A 20,126-nucleotide genomic window follows, 5' to 3' on the forward strand; every position below is an offset into this window, starting at 1 on the left:
TGACCATTCACAGGGAGAGGAGTTGAAAGAGCCATGGCATATGTAGGTCCCACCCAGGGCTGGTTTTGTGAGACCCAGAAGGAAGTGGGCCCAGGATGCACCATCGTGCCTCTGCCCCTCAGCCAGCTGGTGCCCACGGAGCTGCCCGTCCCTGGGAAGATGGTACACGTCAAAGTTGCTCTCTGAGCAGCAGGACAGGGTCATGTTCTCTCCTGAACTCAGCACGGCACCCAGCTGGGCCCAGAGAGAAAGTTTCTTATGTAGACGTGGAGGAAACGGAGGCAGTTCAGTTAGAGAGGCTTTTCCTTGCTCACAGTGTACTTCACACCTGGACTGAGAATTCTCTTTCCCTGTTCCCAGAGCCTAATGTCCACTTTGTCCCCTCGTGTCCACCTCTCTATTTCCTGTTCTTGCCTTCCTCCATCTTTCCCTTTTTGTGTTGGTTTACTCTCTCTGCCTCTGTGGGATCTGTCGGTTTGATCTGTCTTTTTCTTTCATGAGTCTCTTATTTCATCTTGTCTCTTTCTGCATTATCTATCTATCTATCTATCTATCTATCTTCTATCTACCATCTGTTTATTATCTATTATCTATCTATCTATCATCTATCTATCTATCTATCTATTTATCATCTATCTACCTGTCTGTCTCTATTACCACCATCTTGGTGACTTTCTCTGCTTCTATATCCCTAGTTCTCTTTTGGGATCTCTGTTATCTACCCCACATTATCGTCTTTCTCTATCTTTGTGCTCCCGCTCAGGTCTCTGTCTTTTAGGGCTTTTATCTGTCCCCTCCATCTTTATGTCTACTTCTCTATCCCTTTTTCTTTCTTCTGTTTTATGTGTCACTGAACCAGTGTCTGTCTATCAATCTGTCTGTCTCTCTCTGTCTCCCCTCCATTCTGTGTGTGTGTGTGTGTGTGCACATGTACACATTGCATTTCTGTGTCTCTTTACATGAAAGACTTTATATGGCCATTGATGTACATTGACTCTGCTTTCTCTCTGATTGCATCTTTCTGTGGGCTTTGACCTCAGTAATCCTGTAGCATCTTGAGCAACCTTGAACATTGGCCCAAGAAACAGCTTTGGGAACCCATAAAACATACCACATATAGGAGCTAGTGACTGTCTCCTCCACCTGGGACCATAGTATCCAGGGTCACATTGTGGTTCAACTACATGGGATGAAGTCATGTAGGAGGGAATACCACACCTGTGGGTGCCACATGAGGAGAGGACCCAGGGCCCATGGGGAATCAGCCTGAGAAAGGCCAACCTGGCCTCAAAACTTGGTCATATACGTGGTGTGTCTTTAGGTTCTCCTGGTAGAGAAGAGGGTGTGGAGATTAACTGGAAACCACGTTCTAAACTGTCCCAGATTTCTGAACAAAGTCAGAGTGGAAGGGCACCTGTCTCTGATGTGAATGTACCCATCTGTGTCCCTTCCTTCACTCTTTGTCTCCACTACTGACTCCCTATTTCTGCCCCTTATCTGTCCTTTATGTTATAACTAATGGTTTGTACTGTCACCCTTCTGTCATTGTCTCTCTAGGTGTAGCTCTTGCCAAGGCTATCTCTCTGCATAAAAACCCATGTGAGTGTCCCTCATCACCACCCGGGGCTTCCAAGTCTTAGAACACCCTGTCTGTATCCCAAAGAGGATGGGAGCAGGACATTCTCACCTGTGATCATGATGTCCAGGAGGTCGCTGGGGGTAGACCACTCATAGAAGGAGTGATTCAGAAAACCGAAGCATCTGTAGGTCCCTGCATGGGCAGCTGTCACAGACCCATGATGAAGTTAGCATGGGAACCCTCACGATGGGGCTGCCCAGGAAGGTGCCAAGGGGCCTTGGATAGCTCCTCACTGTGAAGAACGAAGCTTTCAAACTGGATCTCTGAACGACAATGCAAGGTCATGTTCCCTTCTGATTTCACCAGGGGACCTGGCTGAGCTGAGAGGGAAGGTTTTCTGTAGATTCCTAAGAACATGGACATTGTAAGTTTACAAAGAGCGACCCTGCCTCACCCCATTCCCTGGGACCCTAAATGAGTGAGGGTGCCCCTGTGTCTGTCTTTCACCTCCTTCTTTGTGTCTCTGTGTCTTTCCTCTGCATGTCCCCCTCTGTCTCTGCCCCTCCTTTGCTCTGTTTCTCCATCAGAAGAAACAGCACCAGATTCCATTACCACTGTTCTCATCCTTGACACATTAACTGTTGCCCCTGTTTCCCACAGACCCCTTTTCTGCTTTGTATGGTGGGGGTGGGAGAATGACACTGCAGGCCGCATTTCCAGGCTCTTTTATCAGACCAGTTCCTGCTCTGTTTGATGAGTTGGAATCTCTGGTAGGAGACAGGAATTAAGCAGTAAAGCAGGTACCATAGTAACTCCCAGTGCCTACCAAGCCTGTGCCTAGTGGGGATGGGCACATCTTCTGCCATGTCTGTGACTTCTCCAAGGCCCCAGCTTCCACAGGGCACCCCTGAGTCTGGCTTTGGGAACGCTCCCCCCATTATGTCACTGCAGTCTAGTGGTGGCATCAACATCCTGCCCTTACCTATCGCAGGGAGTAGCTTCACTTTCCCTGTTTGGCTTCCTAATTTGTTCCTCACCTAGGTATCTTTATTGGTTACCTGTTGTTGCTGTAATAAATTGCTACAAACATAATGGCTCAAAAGAGCACCAATCTGTTGTCTTATAGTTCTGGATGTCAGAAGTCCAACATGGGTCTTATGGGCTGGGATCAAGGACAGCGTGGACAGGACTGTTTCCTTCTGAAGGCTCAAGGGGAGAATCTGCTCCTGTGTCTTTTCCAGCTCCTAGGAGCTGCCTGTATTCCTTGTCTTATGACCCCTTCCTCCAACATCAGAGCTAGCAATGGCTGGTGGAGTCTTCTTCATGCTGCATGACTCTGAAGCTCATTCTCCTGCTTCCTTCTACCCTTATAATTACAGTAAGTCCGTCTGGATAATCCAGGATAATCTCTCCATCTCCAGGTCATCTGCTTAATGACCTTCGTTCCATATTCAACCTTAATTGGCCTTGGACTATTCATAGATTTGGAGTATTATGGTGTAGACATCATTGGGGGCCATTATTCTGCCCACATACATTAAATGCCCTTGGAGCAGCTCCTATTGTTATAATTGGACCTGACTGACACTCCCACCAGGAAACTCTGAGATTAGGAAGATCAGGTCAGGAAATAGTTCCTCTAGAGAAGCACTCTCTGACCTGTGACCACAATCAACAGGGGGTCACTGGGTGGTGACCACACAGAGGAGCAGCCAAGGTAGGATCCACAACATCTGTAAGTTCCTGCATGTGCTGGGGTTACAGGGCCAGCGAGGAAGCTGTCCTGCAACATTATGCTGTAGAGTTCAGGAATGAGGGCATCAGTGACCTTGTACAGTCTGAACATGCCAAACCTGCAATGAGAGTGACACTGAAGAGTCACACATTGTCCTTGAGGAACCACTGGGCTTGGCCAGGCAGACAGGGAGGAGCACAGCACAGGAGGACCACCTGGGGGAGAAGGAAGCACAGTATTGGTCTCCTCTCCCTAAGCTCAGAGGCTCCCCCTCCTTCCATGTCTCTAAGGCTCCTTTCCAATCCAAGGGTGCCCATGCCACACAAAGACCCCACACCACAGAGACATGGCATCTCTTACAAGTAACCTGTTGACCGAGAATTCTGAGTGGGCACTGAATAGTGGGCTCTTAGTAGGTGTGGATAGTGTGAAGTTTGTTACATAAAAGAAGACAAAGCAGACACTGAAGAGGAGAGTAATGACCTATGTGAATGCCACGTCAGCAAACACATGAGGCATGTTACACGACAAAGCCATGTCAGAACATGCTGGAATTCCAGGGGTTCTGGCATGTGGATTTTGTACCTCTGCCATGGAACAATGTCAGCAGCAGCATGGGGCTCCTACTCTCATGGGCGTGCTGAGGAGCTTTAGTGGCTGTCTTGTCCTCAGACATCCTGTTGTTCCTGTCACCTTTTGCATCCCCTGTTCTACAGATGGCTTCTCCCAGACATCTCAGCTCTGAGCAGCAGTGTCTTCCAGATGGCTTTAGAGCATGGCTCAGCCAAGGAGAGGGTCTCTGGACCAGGACTAAGACTAAGATTTCCCTGGGCCCCCACTTTCTATTTCACAAGAGATTCTCCCATAAGGCCTCCTGCAGTCAACCCATCACCCAGCCTCCTGTGCCATCTGCCCTCCTGTTATAGGGATACTCTTATCCTGAGTGCATGGCAACCCAAGTTTTGGAGGAAAAGACTCACCCACTTGTGCCCAGATCCTTTGGATGAAGAACTCTGGAAAGAAAGACTCATGATAGGTGGTCCATCTCCATAGAAGACTTGGCCTCCCACTCTTTCCCCTGCCTGGCCTGAGCCTTACCATCAAGGTCCACCTTGCCTCCAAGGGAGCAGTCTGCTGTGGGGATGCCCAGCCTTCCAGGCCAATATTTCCACCATAGCGTCCCCTCCCTTCCTCCCCTTCCAGGACTCACCAAGACATGCCAGGCTGATGACTATGCGTGGTATGGCGCTGCTTCTGCTGAGCAGTGACCCAGCAAAGTTGAAAAGTACACAGGATGCCATGAAATGGGCCCAGCTCATGTTTATAAGTTGACTGCAATAAGGAAAGGTGATGCATACAGGCTCTTTTTGCTTTGCCAATGGGTGGTGCAGGGCGGGGGGGGTGTGATGGGGTGGGGTGGTTCAGCTTAGGGTAAAGCCAGGCTTCCTGGAAATCGTTCAGAGCTGTTGTGTCGCATCATTTATTGTGGTCAGACTTGAAACACAGACACAATCCCTCATACTCAGAATGACGAAATGATAGCTTTTTTAAAAAGTCTAAGCTGCAAAACCTTCATATGTAATGTGCAACATTTGTAGTAGATACTATCATAAAAAGAATTAGGGCCCCTGGGTGGCTCAGTCGGTTAAGTGTCCGACTTTGGCTCAGGTCCTGATCTCACGGTTCGTGAGTTCTAGCTCCGCGTTGGGCTCTGTGCTGACAGCTCAGAGCCTGGAACCTGCTTCAGATTCTGTGTCTCCCTCTGTCTGTCCCTCCCCTGCTTGCACTCTGTCTCTCAATCTGTCTCAAAAATAAATAAACATTAAAATTTAAAAAAATTTTAAAAAGAATTACATTGTATAAATCAAAATGATGTTCTAAGCTGATATTTTTAGTATTGAGCTAATACTTGTCAAAAATTATTTAATTTCCCTGTAGAAGGAATATGCAGTTATTTATTTATTTATAAAAAAATTTTTTTAACGTTTATTTATTTTTGAGACAGAGAGAGACAAAGCATGAACGGGGGAGGGTCAGAGAGAGAGGGAGACACAGAATCCGAAACAGGCTCCAGGCTCTGAGCCATCAGCACAGAGCCCGACGCGGGGCTTGAACTCATGGACCGTGAGATCATGACCTGAGCCGAAGTCGGACGCTTAACCGACTGAGCCACCCAGGCGCCCCTGCAGTTATTTAGAGTCATAGAGTTTCACTTTATTAGCAAAGAATAATGCATGTAAATTCTGGATCTTATGGTTTTATCTGAAATTCATCTTATGACCCAGAAATCCAAACTCAGAGATTCATCTATCATACCTCTCTGTAAATTTTATATAAATATATAAATATCCATTAACATGATGCTATAAGAAATTCACTTTCTAATAGCCAATTAAGAATGTCAAAAAACTCACCCTAAAACATTTTATGATCAAAACCCAAAACAGCAACACTCTCCAACTTAAAACAAGAAGGTTGCAATGACCACATAACCTAATCCATCTACATATATTCCCTTATCCCATCTCCTCCTTTAACTTCATATCTTGATATTTGTTGGAAATACAGTTTTAAGGCACTTACCTCTCCTTGTAAAATATGTAATTGTGAATATGGTTTTAAGGCACTTATCTCTCTTTGTAAAATATGTAATTGTAATAAATGTAAACATATATATTTTCACACACATACATACATATATGCACCCAAATACATAATTCTTTCAAATTTTTTAAATTACCGGCTTTGCATCTATCTTTTTTGTACTTCAGCTTATATTGCTATGATATACACATAATGATTTTTTTAGCTCTATTTCATTGGATTGCAATATAAGATTTCTTGCATAAATATATCAACATGTATTTATCCATTCTCATTATTATAGACATCTGGCTAACATGGACATCTGGGTAATATGGGTGATATATAGGTATCTGAACAATAATATTCTTCCAGTCCATGAACATGGGATATCTTTCCATGTGTTTTCATCTTCATTTTTTTTTTCATCAAAGTCTCACAGTTTCCAGAGTACAGCTCTTTCACCTTTTGGGTTAAATTTATTCCCAACTATTTTATTATTTTTATGTCATTGTAAATGAAATTATTTTCTTTTTTTCCTCTCATCAGTACAGCTTTTATTGAATCTTTAAAATATCACAAAAAAAGTCTGAAAAATAATCTGGTATCTTGCTGTTTCTGTAGCTGGACAACTTAGATATTGTTCATCAGCCTGCTGAACTCTTCCTTTTTCAGAAACATAGATATCATCCAAAAATTTTCTGATAATCCTTGTTTCCAACTATTGTGGCTCACTGAATCAAAGCAACTAAATTTGATGACGATATTGTCCTTCCTTTCTTATAAGACTATTCTCAGTCTTTCTGTTCTGCTGTGTCACTAAAACTTCCTAAGTGGACTCTACAGTCTCCCAGAGCTGTTTTGTTCACAGCATTTACAATGCCCACAGTTATTGATTGGGGTCTACTGTCTTGTTCTGGGACCTCAGAGAACCTGGTTATTCTGGCGCTCAGAGCACCCCTCTTTCCATAGGTGTGGAGGGTCACATGATCACTGCCATAGAAAGGGACCAGCACATCTGGGACCCTGCTGCAAGGAAAGCCCAGGAAGGAATGGGAGCCTGTCTTCAAGGGGCCCTAATTTTTTTCTCTTCTCCACAAGGAAGGTCAATAAAGGAAGGACTACTGTCTGTGGAGCACAAATTATTTCAAAAGCCTGTCATCGGAGATTTCCTTGTGTCAGAAACTCTCCACCACCAAAATATCATTTCCACTTTTCATGACAACACTAAGGCTGAGGGAATCTGCCTCTGTTTTCAAGGTCAAGCCTCCAGTAAGTTTCTGCTGGGAATGGAGTGCAGAGACCCTGTCCCCATATGCCAGCATCCCTGAACACAGCTGCCTGCCCTAAAATTACTGAGACTGAGGGAAAGACAGTCCACAAATGAGCTGGGAGTGATGGTTCAGCTGAGCCAGCTGCTCAGGAAAGTGCTTGGATAGGTCAGAGGGGGAGGTAGTGAGGTGGAACAGGCAGACTCTTAAGGACAGACCTATATGAAGCTCAGGCATTTATATGGTTACCACCATAATGGATTTCATAGGAAGCTTTTCCTTCCATTCTTTATAGGGCTGAAGTTAGTCATGCCTGCTTAAATAATAACTGTGGTCTCTTCTTGACATTAAGTATGTGATGGAATAATCCTACATACAGGCTTCTTGATGTTTTCTTTCATTGATTTAATGTGGTGTTTGAAACTGTTGATTTGTTTGTATGGTTTTATCTACACTAAATGACACCCTTGTCAATATTCTCATGCATATATCAGCATGCATATGCACACGATTTCCTCTAGGGCATAGAGTCGTGGGACAGAGCTGTGTCTCTTCCTTTGACCAGGTGAATCTGATCTACTCCCCAAATTGAATGGAACAATTTATACTCCTACCAGTAATGTATTGGAATTCTAAGTACACGGTATTTTCTCCAACAATCAATTTTGCGGTTGTGTTCTCTTGCCTCTCATGTGAATGTACTAGCAATGGAGATTACAATTCACTGAAACTGTGGCATTACACTGAGGTAGTACATCCAAGGATTTTACAAACAGAAGGAAGCATACGTACATGCTGGGGTTACCAGTGAGGTGTCCCACAGCTGGATCACACTCACCTGTGAAAGATGACTGTGTCCATGCTGGGCACACAGTGCATTCACATGACATCTTGATGTTGGCCATGAAGGGCGTGTTTACACCGAAGAAATGGGCAAACGCTGTGGGAAGCAGCTTTCTAAAAAATGATTATTTCGTGAACCAGTGTAGCGGCACAACACCAGGCTGTCACTTCAGACAACCCTGTGCTCAGTCCAACTACGGGTATTTCTGGAAAATACCCCAGGAATCATTGGATGAGGAGCAAAGAGCTTTATGAGTCCAGAGGGAGTTAAGGCATTGGTTTTGGATTTCTCTGTCACAAAGTGGATCTGATTTTCACCCACTTATTCACTTATTAAAACAAATATTTTGTTTGGTGCTGAAGGAATGGAAGTAGACAGCACACATTAGGGAATGTGAAAACTGAAAATAAAGGAAAATGTATCCCAGTAAAGTGGACCAGAACATGACACTGTAGGAAGGTATGAACCTAAACCAGTGTGAGATGTACCCTCCTGTCACAGGGATGAAAAAAGACAGGGTGGCAGTGAAGGGAATCCATCAATGGCAGGAGGGAAAGTACCACAGTTCATGGATGAAGAGTCCTGGCCAGGCAACAGCCCAGACAGTTTCTCAGCAGACAGTTCTGCTGGCAAAGCTGCAGATTTTCTTCCAGAACCCCCTGGACCATTAGGTTCATTCCCAGTGCTCTGCCACACAGAATGGTGGGTTGCCTCCATTTTCTCATTGTGTTTGTCTCCTGGTTGCATCTGGGGTTCTTCTGTGGCTGTGTCGAGGCTGAAATAGCAGAATCCCGAGGACCACCAGGACCAAGCCTGCCACACCCATGCGGATGAGATTCTCCAGCGTGTAATCTTTGGGGTTGGAGGCTAGGAATGAAGACCAAGAGGTTACAGAGGTCAGGGGAGAGCCAAATCACCCCGGATCCTGGATGCCCACCAAAGTCACCCACCTCCCCTTGATAGGACTTTACCCTCCATGCCAGTCCCAAAACTGAGATTTTCTTCTACTCACCAATGTTGGGGTCTGACTTGTTTTGGGGTGGGCTGATGGTGTCAGCTGCTACTGTGGGGAAAATAGAAGCAGATGCTCAGGAGCCTGAGACCACTGTCCAGCCTGTCTTCTGACTCTGTGTTCTATATCCCTCATTTCCTCATTACATAGTTTTTATACAGTTCCTGAACAACCCCTTCTCTGCAGTAATGGGGTTTCCTTTGGCATACTCATTGGATTTCTTCCATCTCCATGTCTTCTTTGAATTCAGACTTTGCTTATGAGTCACTCTGGAGTAGATGCTACCTGTGCCCTAGGAGCTCAGGGTTGGGGAGAAAAATATCCTCCCAACACAGAAATAATTGTGTCCTTATATGTCCCCTGTTCAGTCTGGGATACAAAACCCCATGTGCTCATGTCCCCATGGCTGAGAGTTCCCATTTATTCAACAGCCAAGGATCCAGCATCCATGGATGAGGGGTTGGTATCAGGGGCTCCTGAAGGTTAGGAGCACAGAGGGACCGGATATTCCGGGGCAGGGTCTCCTTCCCTCCATCTCAGCCAGCTCCCATCTTTCTGGACTGCATTTTAATCTGTACCTGGAACTTTACATCCTCATGTGCTTCCATTAATTCATTTTTCATATAATTAGAAATGCCCGGGGCACCTGGGTGGCGCAGTCGGTTAGGCATCCGACTTCAGCCAGGTCACGATCTCGTGGTCCATGAGTTCGAGCCCCGCATCAGGCTCTGGGCTGATGGCTCAGAGCCTGGAGCCTGTTTCCGATTCTGTGTCTCCCTCTCTCTCTGCCCCTCCCCCGTTCATGCTCTGTCTCTCTCTGTCCCAAAAATGAATAAACGTTGAAAAAAAAATTAAAAAAAAAATTAAAAAAAAGAAATGTCCACACCGGTTGATAGATATACACATAGATAGGTGCACACATCTATACAAAACACATTAGTATGGGGGCGCCTGGGTGGTGCAGTCGGTTAAGCGTCCGACTTCAGCCAGGTCACGATCTCGCGGTCCGTGAGTTCGAGCCCCGCGTCGGGCTCTGGGTTGATGGCTCAGAGCCTGGAGCCTGTTACCGATTCTGTGTCTCCCTCTCTCTCTGCCCCTCCCCCGTTCATGCTCTGTCTCTCTCTGTCCCAAAAAATAAATAAACGTTGAAAAAAAAATTTTTTAAACACATTAGTATGTATTTCTTAAAGGTGATGTTCATTTACTGGGTCACATAAACACCATTATTCCTTGCTTGTGTGTGGGTCTAGGCAGGGAGATCCTATTGTGAAAAGCTATTGAATGAAGAGCATGGCCATGAAGATGAATATCTGTATCTATCTATCTATCTATCTATATAGATAGATATATAGATAGATAGATAGATAGATATAGATATAGATATAGATATATAGATATGTGTGTGTGTTATATTCATAGATCATTTGTATATACATATATAACCATATATATTTATATTAACAGAAATATTATAGATATATGAATACATAATCACGTGTATTTGTATGGATATATAGATCTTCCTGTCTAGAGAAAGGGAGAGACAGAGAGGTGTGGTCTGTCTGTTCCTCAACAGAACTTCAGTCATGTCCGTGGCCTGGGGGCAGGAAGACGACAGGAACACTTGGTCTCGGGCTTGGTGAGTGGAGACAATTCAGGGACGCATGCCCATAATGGGAGGCTCCATCATCATCTTGGTGTTTTGGGACAAACTCTAGAAATCTGGTGATGTTTCCAGTAAGGATAGCTAATCATTTTATTTACATTGTCAAAGACAAACTTTGCTCCCACTATCTCACAAGGTCAAACTGAGGAAGTCCCTATGTATGGTTTTCAACTTCAAGGAACAGAGAAGTTCAGTGGAATTATAATAGCGAGTGAACACAAAGACAAGGAAATCATGAAAAGCTATTACCTCATTTTAATATGAAAATAAAAATAGCAAAAAAAAAAAAAGAGACAAAAATTACAGACCCCACATACTGAAAGTGATGTTGAAAAAGAAACCAAAGCAGGAGGCATCACAATTCTGGACTTCTAGCTGTACTACAAAGCTATAATCAACAAGACAGTATGGTACTGGCACAGAGACAGACACATAGATCAGTTGAACCCAGTAATGGACTGACACATTTATGGCCAACTAATCTTCAACAATATAGGAAAGAGTATCTAATGCAAAAGAGACAGTCTTTTCAGCAAATGGTGCTGGGAAAACTGGACAGCTACATGCAGAAGAATGAAACTGGACCACTTTCTTACACCATACAGATAAATAAATTCAAAATGAATAAAAGACCTGGGGCGCCTGGGTGGCACAGTCGGTTGAGCGTCCGACTTCAGCCAGGTCACGATCTCGCGGTCCGTGAGTTCGAGCCCCGCGTCAGGCTCTGGGCTGATGGCTCGGAGCCTGGAGCCTGTTTCCGGTTCTGTGTCTCCCTCTCTCTCTGCCCCTCCCCCGTTCATGCTCTGTCTCTCTCTGTCCCAAAAATAAATAAACGTTGAAAAAAAATTAAAAAAAAATGAATAAAAGACCTAAAGATAAGACAGGAAACCATCAAAATCCCAGAGGAAAACACAGGAAGTAGCCTCTTTGACCTTCGCCACAGCAACTTCTTACTAGACATGTCTGGAGGCAAGGGAAACGAAAACAAAAATGAACTGTAAGGACCTCATCAAGATGAAAAGCTTCGGCACAATGAAGGAAACAGTCAACAAAACTAAAAGGCAACCAATGGACTGGGAGAAGTATTTTTAAATGATATATCAGATAAAGAATAGTATCTAAAATCTATAAAGAACGCATCACCCTCAATCCCACGAAACCAAATAATCCAGTGAAGAAATGGGCAGAAACCATGAATAGGCAATTTTCCAAAGAAGACATCCAGATGGCTAACAGACACATGAAAAGATCCTCAACATCTCTCATTTCAGAGAAATATAAATCAAAACCAGAATGATAACCACCTCACACCTGTCAGAATTGCTAATGTTAACACCTCAGGAAACAACAGATGTTGGCCAGGACGGGGAGAAGGGGGAACTCTTTACACTGCTGGTGGGAATGCAAACTGTTGTACCCACTCTGGAAAACAGTATGGAGGGTCCTCAAAAAACTAAAAATAGAAGTATGTTAGACCCAGAAATTGTAATTGTAGGTGCTATCCAAAGAATAGAAAAATGTTGATTCAAAGGGGCACATGCACTCCAAGGTTTATAGCAGCACTATCAACAATAGCCAAATTATGCAAAAAGCCCAATGTCCATTTTCTGATGAATGGATGAAGAAGATGTGGTGTGTATGTGTGTGTGTAGGATACATACACACACACACACACACACACACACACACGGAATACTATTCTGCGATGGAAAAGAATAAAATCTTGTCATTTGCAACAATGTGGATGGAGCTAGAGTGTATTATGCTAAGGCTAAATAAGTCAGTCAGAGAAAAACAAATATCATATAATTTCACTCACATGTGAAACTTAAGACAGACAACAGATGAACATAGGGGAAGGGAAGGAAAATAAGATAAAAATAGAGAATGATTTTAAGTGATACATCACTGGGTTCTGCTACTGAAGCCAATACTACATAGTGTGTTAACTAACTTGAATTAAAAAATATTTTTAATGTTTATTTATTTTTGAGAGAGAAGGAGAGACAGAGTGCAAGCAGGGGAGGGGCAGAGAGAGGGGGAGAGACAGAATCCAGAGCACGTTCCAGGCTCTGAGCCATCAGCACAGAGCCCAATGTGGGGCTCACACCCACGAACCACGAGATCATGACCTGTGTTGAATTTGGATGCTCAACTGATTGAGCCACCCAGGTGCCCCAATAAATAAATTAATTAGGAAAAAAAAAACAGCAATGGGAAGTCAGAGAGTGCATAGTGAGTTAACGGCACATAAAAATATGCCCAAACCAATAGCTTCCTTAGGCATACTTAACTATTATTCAGACAACTTACTTTGTGGTATTAAAGTAGTTAACCAATTCTTAAAACAAGCTATGAATTGACACCATTTTTACGAATAAGGTTGAAAAGCTTTGAACCTGGTATCAGGTGTGCACCCAGTGGCAGTGAGGCCCCCAGGTAAGCATAGGGGGCAGCAGAGCAGAGCCCACAGGTATAGAGACTTCCCTCTAGGGGAGAGTCCGTGGGGCCTGACACCACAGTTCAGATTCTGATATGGAGGCATCAGGAAGAGAGTAGGAGGCCTCTGTCTACTCAGGATCCTTCACCCACCCCTCACCCACACCCTACCTCTCATCTCTGCTGAGACTGAAGGATGGGGGAGACTGGGTGGAGATCCCTGCTCTTTCCAACCTCTCCTGGGCTGGACCCTACTCTACGGAGTCCCCTGAACCCTTTATTTGTCACTGTCAGGTTTTCCTGAGGGTTGGGCCCTGAGCTGATGGAGTCAGTAAGGACAGGGTTGGGGACCCCTCACCTGAGACCTGGAGCTCCAGGGTCACTGGGGTGTGACAACAGGTGGGGGGAAGTGCTGTATGAGCCGTAGCACCTGTAGGTCTCCCCCGGGCTGAGGTCACAGGATTTATGGAGAATTTGGCCTGGTAATGCCCATTTCAGTACTCTGATCTAAGACGCAGGGGGGGATTGGCTGCCCCCTCCTTGGACAGAAGGAAAGTGTCCACAGAGCTCCAGGACTGACACAGCAGGGTCACATTCTCTCCTGAGGCCACCATGGGTCCTGGCTGCACTGAGAGGGAAGGTGTGGAGGGGAGCTGTCCTGGAGAGAGGAAGGTGGGTGAGGGGCTGTCCATCCTTGCTCTGACTGTCTGTCTGTCTGTCCTCTGAGTCTCTCCCCTTCCCCATCCCCTGTCTCTCTCCCTCCCTGGGGACCCCACACCCCTGATCCCAGACACTAACACCTGGGACACCCCCAGCAGGGCCTGTGCAGAGTCTGGGGCCCTGACTGAACCCGTGTTCCCTCACCTGTGACCAGGATGTCCAGGGGTCACTGGGGGCTGACCATTCGCTATGTGTCCACCATAGCATGTGTACCGGCCCCCATGGGAGCTGCTCGCTGGGCCCAGGGGGAAGTCGGCCCCTGAGAGCCCAGCCTGGGGCTGCAGGCTAAGGGCCTGAGGAAGGTCACGTGCCCCCTCCTTGTACAGAGCGAATCTGTCATAGCCGACGTCAGAGTGACACTGGAGGGTCAACCTCTGTCCAGGGGTCAAGAAAGGGCTCTGCTGGGTCAGGAGGGAAGGCTTCCTGGACACACTTGGGAGACAACCAGTCGTGGGTTGAGGAGCAGATTCTCCCCAAACCTCTCTTCTCCTGTCCTGGCCCCCAGGTCTCAGTGTCTCTCACATTCTGTGTCTCTGACCTGTGAGATCCCGTGTCCCCCTCCCCCCACCCTCTGATCTGGGGCTCCCCTGGGAGCAGAGCCTCCATAACCTGTCTGGTGGTCAAAACACAGACGGAACAAAAATCAGACTCCCTCACCTGAGACCAGGAGCTCCAGGGCATCACTGGGGTGTGACAACAGGTAGGGGAAGTTGCTGTATGAGCCGTAGCACCTGTAGGTCCCCCCCTGGGCTGAGGTCACAGGACTCATGGAGAATTTGGCCTGGTAATGTCCAGCTCCGTACTTTGATCTAAGATGCAGGGGAGGGTCGGCTGCCCCCTCCTTGGACAGAAGGAAAGTGTCCACAAAGCTCCAGGACTGACACAGCAGGGTCACATTCTCTCCTGAGGCCACCGTGGGTCCTGGCTGCACCGAGAGGGAGGGTGTGTAGGAGAGCTGTCCTAGAGAGAGGAAGGCAGGTGAGGGGCTGTCCATCCTTGCTCTGAACTGAGTCTGTCTGTCTGTCCTCTGAGTCTCTCCCCTTCCCCATCCCCTGTCTCTCTGTCTCTCTCCCTCCCTGGGGACCCCACACCCCTGACCCCAGCCACCACCACCTGGGACACCCCCAGCAGGGCCTGTGCAGAGTCTGGGGCCCTGGCTGAACCCATGTCCCCTCACCTGTGACCAGGATGTCCAGGGGGTCACTGGGGGCCGACCACTCGGAGGAGAGGTTGTGTCCACCATAGCATGTGTACCGGCCCCCGTGGGAGCCGCTCACTGGGCCCAGGGGGAAGTCGGCCCCCGAGAGCCCAGCCTGGGGCTGCAGGCTAAGGTGCTGGGGAAGGTCACGTGCCCCCTCCTTGTACAGAGCGAATCTGTCACAGCCGACGTCAGAGCGACACTGGAGGGTCAGCCTCTGTCCAGGGGTCACGACAGGGCTCTGCTGGGTCAGGAGGGAGGGCTTCCTGGACATACCTGGGAGACAACCAGTCGTGGGTTGAGGAGCAGATTCTCCCCAAACCTCTCTTCTCCTGTCCTGACCCCCAGGTCTCAGTGTCTCTCACATTCTGTGTCTCTGACCTGTGAGATCCCGTGTCCCCCTCCCCCCACCCTCTGATCTGGGGCTCCCCTGGGAGCAGAGCCTCCATAACCTGTCTGGTGGTCAAAACACGGATGCAACAAAAATCAGACTCCCTCACCTGAGACCAGCAGTTCTAGGGGGTCACTGTGGTGTGACCACAACTGGGGAGTGTTGTTGAAATAGCCATGGCATCTGAACGTCCACCTGGCGCTGGGGGTCACAGGGCCCACAGGAAACAGGGCCTGGAACTGTCCACTGGTGGGTTGCTGGGAGTCGAGGGTCCAGGCGGGTCTGGATTCTCCTTCCTTCATCAGGACGAACCTATGGAATCCCGTCCGTGAGGTGCACTGGAGGGTCACCTTCCCTCCTGAGGTCACGACGGGGCTGGGCAGGGCTGAGAGACGGGGTTTGCCATGGAATCCTAGGAGAGGAGGAGGGGGCGTGTTAACTGGGGCTCAGATTCCACCCCCCACAATGCCCCCAGGGCTGGACTGTGAGAGGGAGACGCTCTGGGAGCAGACCCCCTCCCTGAGGGCAGAGCCTGGGGCGGGGACCCTGAGGGGGCTCACACCTGTCACCACCAGCTCCAGGGGGTCACTGCGCTCTGACAAGCCAGCGGGGCTCCGATAGGAACAGTGATACCGTCCTGCATGTCTATCTGTCATGTGTGTGATGGAGAACTTGGCCATGTTCCCAGGCATCTTTGGGAAATGAACATCCTGAAGCCCTAATCTTCCCTCTTCATCCAGAAGGAACACTTGGGACTCCAGAGTCCCCTGACAGCAGATGGTCACAGGTGTCCCCCAGGGGACCACAAGGCCTGGCTCAGCCCAGATGGTGGGTTTGGGGAGGGTCCCTGGAAGGAAACAGGGCAAAATCACAAGACCTTCCCCACCCCCAGTTCTCAGCTCAGACCCAATCCCCCAGACGTCCCCTCTCCATCCGCCCAGAACTGCTGTTCTCCATTTGTGGCTGCCTGGTGGGTGACCCCTGTCACCAGTGAGGAAGGGACACGCTCCTAGGGACCCCTAGGGACACACTTACCTGCCAGCCCTTGGGTCCTGGGGCCCACACTCAGCCCTGGAAGAGAGTTCCTGTGAGAGGATGGCCCCAAATCCTGAGCAGAACCCCTCCTCCCCATGAGCCTCCTGTGCCTGGGGTCTCTGAAACCCCAGGGCCTGGCTGTGACTGCGGGTCCCTCCCAGACTAGGGCGTCCCCTCCCCTGCTGAGATCTCACCGAGAAGAAGCAGGGCTGTGAGGGTGGGGGTCATGGCGTCTCCTGCCTCTGGCCCCGGCTGTGCAGAGGGAGGGACCTTGGTGCTTGGAGGACAGACAGAAGCACAGGGTGTGGCCACTTGGGGGCTGGTCCGCCTGGTCATGGGGTTGTCATGTCAGCAGCCCCACAGGAAGGAGAACAGCCTGTCCCCAGGGGGTGGCTCTGGTGTCCATGAAGGTGTAGTAAGTGGACCCCGAGTTTTCCTGAGATGCCCTGTCTAGGTGAGGAGACCAGGGCACGTCCTTCCCTCCCAGAGACTCCCCTATGGGTTCTCCGTCATTCTCACCACATCCTGGGGGTGCCACCACACATGGGGTTCCCAGGCTCCGGAGATGCTGTAGGTGACAAGGGTTCTAGATCTTCTGTGGCCTCATGTCAGTGCAGACATACCTGTGGCATTTCTGCATGATTCAGGTCAAGGTCACCATGGCAATGCACACAGAGGAGAAATACAGGGAAATAGGGAAGGAAACACAACCCTCTCCTGGCCTTAGAGTGTGGGCTTTCTTTCTGTCACAGCCTTCGTGGACTTCTCTGTTTTCCTGTGTCATCATCCACCTCCACTTCCTGGGAACATGCCCATGAGTCCCTCCTCTCAGTGCCCCTTGTGTCTGGGGCAGAGTCCTTCTTCCCATTCTGGGGCCCTGCATGCAAGATGTAGGGGACAATGCATGGGTGAGCACCCTGATCTGGGGGACAAAGCTAATTCTAATGTAAATATTACTCCATCACATGCTGCCCATGTGACCTTAGCAGAGGGACCTGGTCTGTAGCACTTTGTCCTGAACCCCACTCCTCACAATGGGTGTGGGGTCAGGGGTACCCGGAACATGGCAGAATCAATCATTGTTAGTTTCCCAACCTGAATAAGAGGGGTGTGGTTGGGACAGGAGAGGACCAGGTGTTGGGCCCCACAGTCAGGTTGGACCAGGGATACACCCTCTCTAGAGAACGCATCTGCTTCTAACGTGGAGAAATGCTATTTATGATGTTTCTGACGTAGCTGGCATCCGTCAACTGCAAGAAAGGGGAAACAAACGTTTCTAGAATTGACAGGACCACAAGAGAAAAAGAGGCCAAAGCCAAGTGGCCACCAGTCCCTGGGATCCAGCTGGGGGTCATCCAATTTGATTTCTGCCTCTGTGTGGCCAGGAGGGGCAGCCAGGTGTTCACAGGCAGGAAGGGCATGTGCTTTCTGGGTGACTGTGGAAGCTTCATGACCTTCCGCCATGTGTGGAGTGGGACCTGACATGTCTCTGCCCACTGATCCAGCCCAAGGTCAGCACTGAGCCATGTTCCCTCTGTGTGTAAAGTGCTTCCTTCCGTTGGAGCCCCACATGGGTGTCAGTGCATGTGTGAATGTGTGGTTCCCATGGGAGCCATCAGTGCCCAAATTTCCCTCATCAGATACTATGTTGGGAGAGTGGAGGCCACAGGACAAGGTTTCCATGACTATCCACCCCTTACAGCTTCAAGACAGCCCTGGGAGCAACTGTCTCTGGAAATAGGTGTGTGGAGGTGAGTGTACAATATGAATGGACATCAGACTCTCTATAAGTCATTTATCATAGCTGAGATTATAGAACAGTAAGAATATAGGAAACTCATTATGTTATCCATGTTACACATCTGAAAGAGTAGAGAAGAAAACTGAAGTTTTGAAGCCATAACAGATTATATTATAGAAGATACATAAATTTAGAAATGCATTAGTGAATACGTTGGAGGTAAAAACCTATGGATCAGCTCTAGCTGTTTTTGGTGGAGACTTTCAGGTTTTCCATGAAGACTATCATGTCATCTGCAAAGTGCAGGATATAAAATCAATCTACAGAAATCAGCTGCATTTCTTTACACCAATAATGAAGCAGCAAAAAGAGATATCAAGGAATTGATCCCATTTAGAAATTGCACCAAAACCCTTAAGATATCTAGAAATGAACCTAAGCAAAGAGATAAAAAGATCTATTTGCTTAACTATAGAAAGCTTATGAAAAAATTGAAGAGGAAACAAGGAAATAGAAAATTATTCCATGTTCATGGATTGGAAGAACAAATATTGTTAAAATGTTCATACTGCCCAAAGCAATCTACTCATTTAATGCAACCCTATCAAAATAATACCAGCATTCTTCACAGAGCTAGAATAAAGAGTTCTAAAATTTGTGTGGAAACAGAAGAGACTCTGAATGGCCAAAGGAATGTTGAAAAAGAAAAGCAAACCTGGAGACATCACAATTCTGGACTTCAAGATGTATTACAAAGCTGTAATCGGGGCGCCTGGGTGGCGCAGTCGGTTGGGCGTCCAACTTCAGCCAGGTCACGATCTCGCGGTCCGTGAGTTCGAGCCCCGTGTCGGGCTCTGGGCTGATGGCTCAGAGCCTGGAGCCTGTTTCCGATTCTGTGTCTCCCTCTCTCTCTGCCCCTCCCCTGTTCATGCTCTGTCTCTCTCTGTCCCAAAAATAAATAAACGTTGAAAAAAAAAAAAAGCTGTAATCATCAAGACAGTATGGTACTGGCACAAAAAAACAGACACATAGGTCAATGGAATGTAATGGAGAGCTCAGAAATGGACCCACAAGTATATGGCCAACTAATTTTGACAAAGCAGGAAAGAACATCCAATGGAAAAAGACAGTTTCTTCAGCAAATGGTGTTAGGACAACTGGACAGCGATGTACAGAAGAATGAACCTGGACCTTTTCTTACCCCATACACCAAAATCGATTGAAAATGGATGAAAGACCTAAATGTGAGACAGGAAACCATCAAAATTCTACAGGAGAAAATAGACAGCAACTTCTTTGACCTAGGATGCAGCCACTTCTTATTGAACATTTCTCCAGAGGCAAGGGAAATAAAAGCAAAAATGAACTATTGAGACCTCATCAATATAAAAAGCTTCTGCACAGCAAAGCAAACAATCAACAAAACTAAAAGGCAACCGACAGAATGGAAGAAGAAATTCTCAAATGACATACTGGATAAATGGCTCATATCCAAAATCTGTAAAGAACTTCTCAAACTCAACACCCAAAAAACAAATACTCCAGTGAAGAAATGGGCAGAAGACATGAATAGACACTTCTCCAAAGAAGACATCCAGATGGCCAACAGACACATGAAAAGATGCTCAACATCACTCATCATCAAGAAAATACAAATCAAAACCACAATGAGATACCATCTCACACCTGTCTGAATGCCTAAAATTAACAACTCAGGAAATAACAAATGTTGTAGAGGATGTGGAGAAAAGGGAACCCTGGTGCACTGCTGGTGGGAATGCAAACCAGTGTGGCCACTCTGGAGAACAGTGTAGAGGTTCCTCAAAAAATTAAAAATAGAACTACCCTACAACCCAGCAATTGCATTAATAGGTATTTAATCAAAAGATACAAAAATGCTGATTCAAAGGGG

General features: G+C 47.3%; 2 protein-coding genes across 5 annotated transcripts; both read right to left on the reverse strand.

The window, feature by feature from the left end:
- Nucleotides 1–1,674: 1,674 nt before the first annotated feature.
- Nucleotides 1,675–8,113, reverse strand: LOC123578591 (killer cell immunoglobulin-like receptor 2DL4). Of its 2 annotated transcripts, XM_045441525.1 has the most exons (5): nucleotides 8,007–8,113; nucleotides 4,525–4,646; nucleotides 4,295–4,327; nucleotides 3,433–3,529; nucleotides 1,675–1,986 (listed from the first exon to the last, which is right to left on the reverse strand). In XM_045441525.1, exons 1-5 carry the CDS (start codon nucleotides 8,045–8,047, stop codon nucleotides 1,890–1,892), a joined length of 390 nt encoding a protein of 129 aa, XP_045297481.1. In that variant the 5' UTR covers nucleotides 8,048–8,113; the 3' UTR covers nucleotides 1,675–1,889. The 2 variants fall into 2 exon arrangements, with proteins under 2 accessions (XP_045297481.1, XP_045297480.1); XM_045441524.1 differs by lacking the exon at nucleotides 1,675–1,986 and having other exon boundaries at nucleotides 2,030–3,529.
- LOC123578585 (leukocyte immunoglobulin-like receptor subfamily A member 6) lies at nucleotides 8,112–18,727 on the reverse strand. 3 transcript variants are annotated; one of them, XM_045441516.1, is made up of 9 exons: nucleotides 17,644–18,727; nucleotides 16,668–17,107; nucleotides 16,474–16,509; nucleotides 16,001–16,285; nucleotides 15,548–15,850; nucleotides 15,027–15,323; nucleotides 14,507–14,809; nucleotides 9,025–9,075; nucleotides 8,112–8,879 (listed from the first exon to the last, which is right to left on the reverse strand). In XM_045441516.1, exons 2-9 carry the CDS (start codon nucleotides 16,807–16,809, stop codon nucleotides 8,734–8,736), a joined length of 1,563 nt encoding a protein of 520 aa, XP_045297472.1. In that variant the 5' UTR covers nucleotides 16,810–17,107; nucleotides 17,644–18,727; the 3' UTR covers nucleotides 8,112–8,733. The 3 variants fall into 3 exon arrangements, with proteins under 3 accessions (XP_045297472.1, XP_045297473.1, XP_045297474.1); XM_045441517.1 differs by having other exon boundaries at nucleotides 9,025–9,072; nucleotides 16,668–18,727; XM_045441518.1 differs by lacking the exon at nucleotides 16,474–16,509 and having other exon boundaries at nucleotides 16,668–18,727.
- Between the last annotated feature and the right edge of the window lie 1,399 nt (nucleotides 18,728–20,126).

This window comes from Leopardus geoffroyi, chromosome E2 (assembly GCF_018350155.1).
Source record: "Leopardus geoffroyi isolate Oge1 chromosome E2, O.geoffroyi_Oge1_pat1.0, whole genome shotgun sequence".
NCBI lineage: Eukaryota > Metazoa > Chordata > Mammalia > Carnivora > Felidae > Leopardus > Leopardus geoffroyi.